This window comes from Nannospalax galili, unplaced genomic scaffold (assembly GCF_000622305.1).
Source record: "Nannospalax galili isolate Female #2095 unplaced genomic scaffold, S.galili_v1.0 scaffold1217, whole genome shotgun sequence".
Lineage (NCBI taxonomy): Eukaryota > Metazoa > Chordata > Mammalia > Rodentia > Spalacidae > Nannospalax > Nannospalax galili.
Window position 1 is genome coordinate 78,027 of NW_008339068.1, and position 10,996 is coordinate 89,022.

Consider the following 10,996-nt stretch of genomic DNA (forward strand, 5'->3'; position numbering starts at 1 on the left):
GGAAGCTACTAACTTAAATAGAGAAGTTCCATATAGATCGTTTAAGCTGGGGTTGGAGTTACCTCATGGGTGAGAGGAGGCTAGGCCAGACTCTGTCCAAACACTGTGCTTGCTACAGAAGCACTATCCTAGAGGGAAACAAAAGGATCTGCAGGTAGAGGACTCTATGAGGTAGGTGAATCTTGGAAAGCTGGAAGTTCACAGAGTTTGGGGTAGACAGAGGAATGAAAAGGAGGAATAACATTTTGTCATAGGAGGAGATGCAGCAGGAACAATGCGGCTTAGGCTTCATCCCTGATCCAGTATGAACGTCTTCGGCGACTTAGCCAAAGCTTTTATCTCTGCACTTTGGTATTATAATTTCCTATAGATAATGAATGCGATCTGCCAATTCTAGAGCATTAGAAAGTATGCATAATAGTCAAGTATTACAAAAAATTATCTAACATATAAATTACCCAATGTTTGGATGAAAGCCTAAATAAACTTCCCAGGTGCCGTCACAAAACAGTTCAACTCTCTGTACATTTTCTAAGTTAGTGGCAAGTTTCAAGTGAAAATTTATCAATACCAAACAAGGATCATAGTGGCCAGATGGAGTGAGAACAAAATGCTTTTATTTTGATACTGAGTTTGTGCATAGAAAGAAAGTGAAGCTGACCACAAAGAGATCATTCATGAAGAGATAAGTGTTGAGTTGGCAGCTATGGTCTGCCAAATCCAGGTCAAATAGTTGCACACCTTGGTGTAGACTCCAGGCTTTCCTCTCTGAGCACAGCCATAACCCCAGGAGACAACACCCTGGAGTTGTCCATTGCAGACCACAGGGCCACCAGAGTCACCCTAAATAACAAAGGAAAAATAGTAAGAGCTTCATGTGCAACCAAATAAGAGAACGGACTCCAAGCTGTTCTTATATTGTCTTGGGTCATTTTCACAGGCTGCTGGTTTGTCACAAAACACCCTCTCTACACCTGGAAATGCTAGATTCCCTCCCCTCTCTATATCATTGTTCTATATCCTCCTTCCTTATAGTCCCACCTCCTTCCTTAGTGAACCTGTCAACCCAAGAAAAGTGAGGACTGGAGAGAATGAACGCTTTCACAATAGTTCTGCTCCTGTTTCAAAGGTTAATTCCACAACACAGCTTCTGAGGCACATGGTCAGATGGACTGTTTGTATATCATTTTCTATGTATCTTTGCTATATTTAACCCTAATCATTGCTATCATAAAGACAATTTATTCCAAATCCACTCTTCACCTCCCACCACAGTCTCAGAAGCTGTTGATATCCTATTTTTCAGAACAGTAGAAATAAGCAGAGGGAGAAGGGGTAGGATGGGGAGTAAGTTCAAACAGACTCACCTGGCAGGAGTCCTTTCCCCCCTCCAGGAAGCCCAGGCAGAACATGTTGCTAGTGATCTTGCCTGGGTAGGAGCTCTTGCAGGAACTGTCAGAGAGGACAGGAGCATCCAGACACTGCAGAAGCGAAGGGTAGTTGCCTGTGGAGCCCAAGAGCAAAACGGAAGATGACCCACAGTGCCCTTGGAAGCTTCTTTCCCTACCTCTTGTTTCTTAATACCAGAATTCTTTCTTTCAATTTGCCAACAGCCTATCATTTGTGAGACCAATTTTTGAGAAAGTTTTTCAAGTAATTTATTCACTTCACAATGTTTAAAAATCTGATGCCAAGGATCCGAGTGCAACCGACCATGACTAGTAATAATCAGATACATACAGATTAGAGACACATGCGCCAACATCTAAGTGTTATTAGCAAAAACAATGAGTCTTTCTGTAAGAAACAGTATATTTTAAAATGAAATGGAGATCTTTTTTAAAGGTTAAAAACTCATTCAACTTTATGTCTTACAGGGCTTATACTGATTTCAATATTGTATAACTTTATTAATTCAACTGTGAACCTAAACATTTTATAACCATTTTTGAAAGAGATGTATCTTTGCTCTGGAAATTATTATTGAGTATGTTAAAGCTGTAATGAAATGCTTCTTCTAAAAAATAAAAAATATATATATTTTTAAAAATCTGGTGCAAAGGCCTTTTTGAAAAAAGAAAAATAATAGAGGACATGAAGTCAGGGGTAGTAGGGTGGAAATTTTTATGAGGGAGGGGTAGGAACATGATCAAAATACTTTGCATTAAATTCTCAATGAATCAATAAAGATATCTTTAATCTGGTGCCAGCATAGATGTCCACAGACCTCAATAGGTATATATTCGAAGAACACCTAATTCCATAGTTTCTGTCTAATTCCCTCTTCTGTTTCTAATTGTCTGCCCCTCACATTTCAGATAAACACCTTGACTTTCTAGGAGCTCATTTTTCTTGTGTCTCCTCTATGATCCCAGCACAGGCAATTTCTTCACTCTAACTAGTGCATTCTAAGGCTGCCTGTATCTAAAACTATCCTCAGGGAACCTTACATTGACTGAGAATTTGGACCATCTGACCCTCAACATGCCTTTCAACTCTGGTACTCTCACACTTGGCACTTAATGTCTCAATGACACTTACTGCCACTGCTCAGGATGTTGCCCCAGCCAGACACGAGGCACTTGGTACCAGCAGATGGACAGGATTTAGGCAGAGAAACAGCAGCCACTCGGGCGTTGAGGGTGGCAGATGACTTCAACTTAATCAGCATGATGTCATTATCGTAGGTGTTTTGGTTGTAGTTGGGGTGGCGGATGACCTTGACTGCATCAATGAATTGCTCACCACCCTCAAGGACATCAATGTTGTGTTCGCCCAGACGCACCTGGATTCGGCTGGATTTAAGGATTGACATTTAACATTTCCAACTTTAAGTTCTCCCCTTTTTCCAGATTTTCTAATCACAAGAATAACCACAAAGAAGCCTCCCGGTGAGCATTCAGCCACACAGGTGGTTTTGCACTTGAGGTAGCTTGTGCAGTCCCACCCTGGTTGCACTTGAGAGAGCTCCTTATGTGTCACCGCTAGTACAGACTCAGAGTTCTTCATCTTGTTAGATGGTATAGGGTGGGAACAAGTGCTCCCTATGAAAGAGAGACGGAGCAGGGATTGGTACAGACTGATTGGCGCTTATCATGTCTCCTCTGGTTGTGATTCTCAAGTTTCATAGGGAGATGATGTAGGAATCAAAAGGAGTGTGATACATGTGAACAGAATGACATGTATACCTGTGTTTAATGTGGGAACTGGCAATATGAAGTGTTTCATTACTTCCATATGCCCATTTCCCTTGGTTAGAATTGTGTAGTGATTCCGCATACCTGAAGCTATTCTAAAGAATCCTTCATCAACTACTCGTCCCCCTTCTGTGCCTTTATTATCATCATTTGGGAAAACGGCAGTGAATTCTGGAGCAATCCTCCATATAAATGTCCCTCAGGGTAGCATAAGGTTACTGAGGTGTAATCAAGCTCTTAGCACCTGAACATTTTATCCATCCTGTGTAACTCTGCACTTACCTGATTGTATTTTGATGAAGCTAGAGGATAAATTGCCCTTAGAACCTGGAAATACGAACATTGATCACTTACGATTTGTAGCAGTGAGCCGCTGAAAGAACCCACTGGGAGTTGATGAGGGAGCCACCGCAACTGTGGTAGCCAACGTTCAGGGACACCTGGTAGGGGAGAGCATTCTTCTGACAGGGATAGCCTCCAATAATCCTGTCGTCATCATCATCATCAATGGGGAGAGCGACTGACAGAGGAAAGTTGGAAGCTTTTGTAAGTGATCCACTGGGAATTTCTATGTTACCACGAAGCTTTGTGTTGTTATCTCACACAACCAAGACGGAGGTTCTAAGATGTTGGGCTTTCTAATGTATTATCTTATGCCTTTAATGCTAACCTTTTAAAATCACTTCCAAATAAGCATTTAATTATTAATTGAAGCTTTAAATTAAAATAATATATCGTGTCCATGCATATGTACTACTCACATACCCATACATGCAGGCCTACACATGGTCACAAACATGTTCAAAATAATTGACAAAGACCAGAGATGCCTGATGGTGATTGCCTGAGAACATAAATGATGTTGAACAGGCCCTACTAGACAGCCATGCAGATGCATAACTTTGCATGAATCCTATTGGTGAGGGGCTGTTGGTATAGTGCAAGTGTCCCAGGAAACAGAAAACTCTAGAAGCCATCTTGGAATACTCTAGCTTAGAAAAGTAATAACTTTGTTCTTCTAGTCTCCTTATTTCCCTTATTGGTTGTTTCCTAAAATTTTTAAACACTTTATTTTTATCTATTTTATGTGTATGAGCATATTGTCTGCATGTAGGTAGGTGTTGTATAGTGCCAGTGGAGATCAGAAGAGGATGTCAGATCCCCTGGAACTGGAGTTACAGATGGTTGTTAGCTGCCATGTGGGTGTTGGTAAAGGGACCCAGATCCTCTGCAAGAGCAGCCAGTGCTCTTAACCACTGAATCATCTCTCCAGCCCCCATCTCCTAAATTTTTATAAATCATTTTACAGAACATTATAGGATTCCCCTCCCTAACTGTTCCCTCTGTATCAACAACCCTTCCAACATTTGTCCGTGCATTTGGCATTGTGAAACAGGGCCCACTGATACCAACACTTCTTATACCAAGTCCATAATTATTTGATTAGCCCCAGTTTTAAATATTTTAAAATAATTTTAACTAAGATATTTCCAAGTGTGTACACAAATGTATTTAATTTATACATGCTGAATTTTGGAAACTCTAGCATTATGTTTCAGTGCTACAATTGTATTGGCAGGCTCAGACCTGCAGTCCCAGTTACTTTGGATGGTAATGCAAAAGGAAGACTTAAGGCCTGTCTGGGTTACAAAATGAACTCAGGCAAGACTGGGCAATTTAGTGAGATTCTATCTGAAAAAGAGAAGGAAAGAAGGAAGGAAGGAAGGAAGGAAGGAAGGAAGGAAGGAAGGGGAAAGAAAGAAAGAAAGAAAGAAAGAAAGAAAGAAAGAAAGAAAGAAAGAAAGAAAGGGCTGTAATATGTCCTATTGTAAAGCTCTTCTAACATGCATGAAGCCTTGGGATAAGTCTCCAATATCACCTCAGTTCTGGCAAGGAAATAAAGTAACGTTAAAATAAAAGTGGCCATGTGGCTACATTTAAACATGTGAATGACATTCAGTATCACACTAGGGAGAGTTTGTTAGTAAAGATGTATGAAACAACAAGCCAAAGTTTTTGTTCACAAAAAATTAAATAGCTCTTCCTGTCTAGTTCCCTAGGCCAAATAGCCAGGCTTTCAGTATTTAGGAGACTAGGTCATGACACTTAAAGCCTCGTCACAGATTACTGTGTTGCCAACTTCAATTTTTGCAGAGGTCAAGACCAACATTTCTTTTGTAGTAGACTATCCTTACCTGGTCTCTCCTAGTTCAAAGAATCTACATGGGAGTTAAAGACACACTGTGCTTCCTTATGCATAACCTCTATGCGGAATCACTGTTCATCACCATGATCTTCCCATGACAAGTGAGGTTTAATTATCCATAAATACACAAACTACATATTGTTTCAAAATTTTAAGCCTGCTATGCACAAACCTTATAGGTAACAACAATTTTATTCCAAAGCAAAGTATTAATTTATTTGCATGATTAACTCTTACTGACATTCATTAGAAAGACTCACCAGCAACTCCAAGGCAGGCAAGGAAGAGTGAGGCCCTCATGGTTGCTGACTGGATCTGGAGTGGCCCATAGGATGAAGGCTTTTCATCCACAGCTATTTATATACCACCAGAGTTTTCACTAACACCCATGGCCACAGAAAAGTGATTCCACTAGAAATTTAAATTTAGAATTTAATTCTGCGAAAGATGGAAAATAATGCAGGACAAAAATTAAACATCAACCTTTTTCTTCCAAAGGTTATGGGAATAAAAGTAACAAACTCACCTGGTAAGAACTGTTCTCCACCAGGAAAAAATAAGTAGGAGAAAGGTCACAAAACAGAGTTTCAGGTTTTCAGATTCCCAGGCAGAAGTTGTAGGTCCTCGGATGTTTCAAGTGAGAACATTTGTTCTTAAGAACTCACTTGATGACACTGGAATTGACCTATTTCCGGCAGCAAATATAAGATACAACTCTTCTATCTACTGTAAAGAAACGACTTCAAGATTTAAAACTAAGGGAGGAAAATTCTGACAACGAAAACTATCCAGGAAACAATTCAGAATGCAGGGTTACCTAGCGGAGCGTGTAGTCTATGTGGCAAAAGGAAATCGGGGAAGAGAGTGGGGCCTGAGAAGTCAGTTACGACTAAAGGGGAGCTATGAGACCAAAATCAAGTCCCTAGAGGGAGAGAGTGGTATAATTAAGCCCTATAACTCCTAACACATGCCTACACACACACACACACACACACACACACACACACAAACACACACACAACACCACTTGACTTGGAAGCAACAGGAATGCCCCATATCATTTTCTCTAAAATGTGAAAAAACTGTGTGCTGGTACTGGTGTCCTGAAGAGGTAACTGCAGAGAACCTTCAAAATGAACTGTGCTTCTGGTGGCTCTCACTCACTTGGTTAGTATAATGACTATAAAATTTCTCATTTTTATTCTACTTTGGGGGAAATGTTTTTCATAGACATTTTCGCTAAGAAGACAGAAAACTAGAAAATTGTAGTAAAAATTGAAATATATGTAGAACCTGCATTTTAACCCCCTTTGAGATCTAAAGTCTCAGGGCTACACTGTGTAGTATTGATGTACTCACTAATGTCTGGTCTATTTCTTTCTGGAAAAGAAAACCTTGATCTCACTTGTCTGTCAAACAACAGTGAGAAAATGTATGCATAACCACTTGGCAAACTGTAAAGCAGCACACATGTGAGCTTTTGTTTGTTTAGAAGCAGAAATGTCACCTATTTACAATTTTGATTGCGCATAAAATTGTTTTACATGTAAAAGAAAAAGAATTCACTTGAATCCCAATCTTTCTTAATGCTCTGATTGTCTCCATCCATGTTAAGTTTTCACTATTAATGGGAACAACTTCCTCTCATGAGGAAATGAAATTTTAAATTATTTTAAATTATGATAGATAAAAAGGGGAAATCTAAAAATGATAATGATAATTTTAATTTATCTAGAGCTTATTGTATGTCTCTGAGATCATGGTCCCTTGTCTGAGGTTTCACTGTCCATGTCACAGTCAACTAGAAACCAAAAATATTAAAATTAGCACTCTAGAAATGAATAATGTATAGCTTTTAAATAACTCTATCAAGGCACATCACTATATTTGCTCTATTTTATTATTATTCTATCAAATTACTATTGTTTTAATCTCTTAATGTACCCAATTTTGTAAAATAAATTTTATTAGTATATGTGTATAGTAGTTACTTTTCTGTTGCTGTGATAGAAGCACCATGACCAAGATATCTTATAAAAGAAAGAGTATATTTATCTTACGGTCCAAAGGGTCAAGAGTCCATCATGGCGGGGGCACACGGCAGCAGAGGTGGCTGGAGGAGGGCAGAAGCTAAGCTCTCACATCTTCAAGCAGGCACAGGAAGCAGAGAACAACTGGAGATCCAGCAAGGCTTAAGAACTCTCTAAGCCTGCCCCCAGTGACGTGCTTCCTCCAACATGGCCACACCTTCTAAGAGCTCCCAAAAACAGCATCACCAACTGGGGACAAAATGTCCAAATACTTGGAGCCTATGGGAGACACTGTCATTCAAACCACCACAATGTGTATATGTACGAAAATTTATACATGCGTATACACACACACACACACACACACACACACACATATGATTTTGTACTCTCTGTAGTTTAGGTATATGCCGGGTGTCTTAAAATGTATCTCCCATGGATAAGGGAGAGATATGTTCTGTTTTAAGTACTTTGCTTATATTAACTTAGTAACAGTAAAACAGTTACAAGAACCATATGATATGCCCATCACAATGGTTTTCCCTTCATTTGCAGAAGGAAAAACTAAGTAACCAAATGTATAACAACTTGATTAAATCACACAACAGACACCTGGAAGAATCAGGAAATTCTATAAACATAGTAAGAGATAATCTGAATTCTATTAAGTGACTATTAAGGAATACGTGGATTTTTTAAAGAAATATATTTTTATTTTAATATATTTTTATTGAATCTTTTTAGATTTCACACATCTTAATCAGGTTTAGCTCCCTCATCTTGATCTGCAACTCCCCTATAAATCACCCACAGGACTTCATGCATTTTGTCATCTATGTTAAGGTCTATGGAGACAAGTTTGTGTACCCAGGGCTCAAGAACCATTGCAGAGGAGTGGGCAGAAAGATTCTAAGAGCCAGAAGAGGAGACGCATGACCATAAGGAAACAGAGTCCTCCAGGCTTCTGGGACCTTGCGCATATGAACACACAACAATGGTGACAGCATGTACAAGACCCACGCAAACTCAATCAGGCAAAACCCAGCATAGAACTGAGGAATTGGGCAGGAGGCCACAGCTTTGGTGGGGAACTATGGGCAGCTGATCACTGCTGGGTGAAGAAATACATTTTTGGAATGAGAATTATCACAACTAATGGAGAGGGCCCTAATCAACAGTCAAGGAAAGTTTTTTTCCTTTGTAACACTGAGTTGAAGCTGCAGCTTCACACATGTCAGGTGAGGTATAACTCTACTACTGAGGTATACCTACAACCATTATTAAAGTTTGAGACTGATTTTTATTACGTTTTCCAGGCCAGACTCAGATTCACAATCCTCCTGCCTCCTCCTCCCAGATAGGTGGTATAGGTGTGGTTAGAGGGAATATTCAAAAGAAGTTACCCTCTACCTAACAATACTAACCAGATTCTACACCTAGATAATAAATCTAAAATCATGCACCAGTGTGTTATTTCTATTTATGCAAATTGTTCTTGAGTGAGTTGTTTTTAAAATGTGGCCACTACTAAGACAACTTAGTTGTGGTGGTTCATCTTCATCGTTAACTTAATGGAATTTGGAATTATCAAGGAAACTGGTGAAGTCTACCACAGGCTGAGTCTGTGAGGGCATTTCCAACGAGGATTAACTGGGGTAGAACATACAGAGACACACCCAGAATTTCGGTGGCACCACTGCCTGGGCTGGAGGTCCACACTGAGTAGGAAGGTAAAAAAAGGAGAAAAACAGCTATGTGCCTGGATAGCCTTCTCTCTCCCCATCCTCCCCCTTCTCTTCCCCTCCCCTACCACAGGCTGAGTCTGTGAGGGCATTTCCAACGAGGATTAACTGGGGTAGAACATACAGAGACACACCCAGAATTTCGGTGGCACCACTGCCTGGGCTGGAGGTCCACACTGAGTAGGAAGGTAAAAAAAGGAGAAAAACAGCTATGTGCCTGGATAGCCTTCTCTCTCCCCATCCTCCCCCTTCTCTTCCCCTCCCCCGCTCCCATCTTCCCTACGGTGATGACCTGAACCTTCTGAAACCCTGTGTCCTAGTTTGCTCTTCATCGCTGTAACAAAACAATCTGACCACTACCAACTTGAGGAGGAAAGGCTTTATTTAAGTCTTACATCTCCCAGGTCACAGTCCATCAGGGAGCCCAAGGAGTCTCTCTCTCTCTCTCTCTCTCTCTCTCTCTCTCTCTCTCTCTCATGACCTAAAGGGCTCTTCTCTACCACATCTTCCCTACGGTGATGAACTGAACCTTCTGAAACCATGTGTCCTAGTTTGCTCTCCACTGCTGTAACAAAACAATCTGACCACTACCAACTTGAGGAGGAAAGGGTTTATTTAAGTCTTACATCTCCCAGGTCACAGTCCATCAGGGAGCCCAAGGTAGGAACTCAGGGCAGGAATCTGGAGGCAGGAGCTGGAGCCCAGGCCATGGAGGAACACTGGCTTGCTCCCCTGGCCCCTGCTCAGCCTGTTTTCTTATGCAACACAGGCCCACCTGCCCAGGGATGGCACCACCCACAGTGGCTTCGGCCCTCCCACATCACTCAACAATCAAGAAGGTGCCCCATGGACATGGCCACAGGCCAGTCCAATGAAAGCAATTGCCCAGTTGAGGCTCCCTCAACCCAGGTATGTCAAGTTGACACTAAAGCTATCCAGCACCACCATGAGACAAAGTAAATAATTCCTCTCTTAAGCTACTTATATCTAGTATATAAGACCATAGAGGTAAAAATTAATAGATTAGCAACAAGCAAATTTTCAACCTTGACACTGTTGTCATTTAGGGCCACATATGTCTTTGTGATGGGAAACTGTCCTGTGAGACATTATAGGATGTTTATTGGCATCTCTTGCCTCAAGATAAAAAGAGTATCACAACTTTCTTACAGTTGTGTCCAAAGCCAAACCCGATGCCTACAGACATCCCCAAATGTCTCCTTTCAAGCAAAACTGACCCCAGTTGAGATTCTCAGATGTAAGAGGTGGCTAAAGGAGGGGGCAAAGATGGTTTGTTTCTAAGACTATTGTCAAAGCAACGTCTTAAATTGTGGGTCAATATAGGCACTCAAATCTACTGAATAAATGGAGTCCAAGGTAAGAAGGTGTTATTGATTGATGCTTACAAGCCAGAAAACATTAAGAAGAGAAGGAACAGTGCCCAGAATGAGGCAAGGGCATCTTCTCATTCTCTTCAATTACCTTCTCCTGCAGATAACTCCACTATGACATGCAGGGAGTAGGGCTCTACATTGCTCTCAAAAATTCCCCAGGGCATCACCTGAATCCTGGTCTTCAAGAAAGAAACACCTCAGTATAGAGCCTTCTCCTTTTCAGGAGAGAAAGAATGAGCTTTGAAAGATTCGGGCTTAGTTAACGGTGAACACAGGTCTAGAATAATTTTCACTCACTTACCCCCAAAATAAAACAAGACAGAAGAACAAGTTCTGCTTGACTTCTATGATGATCATTTAGTCATCAGAAGTGGACATGTGAGCTAATGATCTGCAGCCTTCAATTCCAGTAACACTTCCACACTTT

General features: G+C 40.7%; 1 protein-coding gene across 1 annotated transcript; it reads right to left on the reverse strand.

Annotated features, from left to right (window-relative positions):
* Positions 1 to 599: 599 nt before the first annotated feature.
* Positions 600 to 5,729, reverse strand: LOC103734711 (cationic trypsin-3). The gene is made up of 5 exons (XM_008833777.1): positions 5,664 to 5,729; positions 3,552 to 3,717; positions 2,542 to 2,795; positions 1,368 to 1,504; positions 600 to 843 (listed from the first exon to the last, which is right to left on the reverse strand). The coding sequence occupies exons 1-5, from the start codon at positions 5,701 to 5,703 to the stop codon at positions 676 to 678; spliced, it is 765 nt and encodes a 254-aa protein (XP_008831999.1). The 5' UTR covers positions 5,704 to 5,729; the 3' UTR covers positions 600 to 675.
* Between the last annotated feature and the right edge of the window lie 5,267 nt (positions 5,730 to 10,996).

Excerpts from the sequence above, each read along its gene's own strand:
- LOC103734711 (XM_008833777.1), bottom strand. The coding sequence starts at position 5,703 with ATGAGGGCCTCACTCTTCCTTGCCTGCCTTGGAGTTGCTG. Across the intron at positions 2,796-3,551 it reads GCGGCTCACTGCTACAAATC|CCGAATCCAGGTGCGTCTGG; the intron begins GTAAGTGATCAA and ends CCTTAAATCCAG. Across the intron at positions 844-1,367 it reads GGGGAAAGGACTCCTGCCAG|GGTGACTCTGGTGGCCCTGT; the intron begins GTGAGTCTGTTT and ends TTTGTTATTTAG.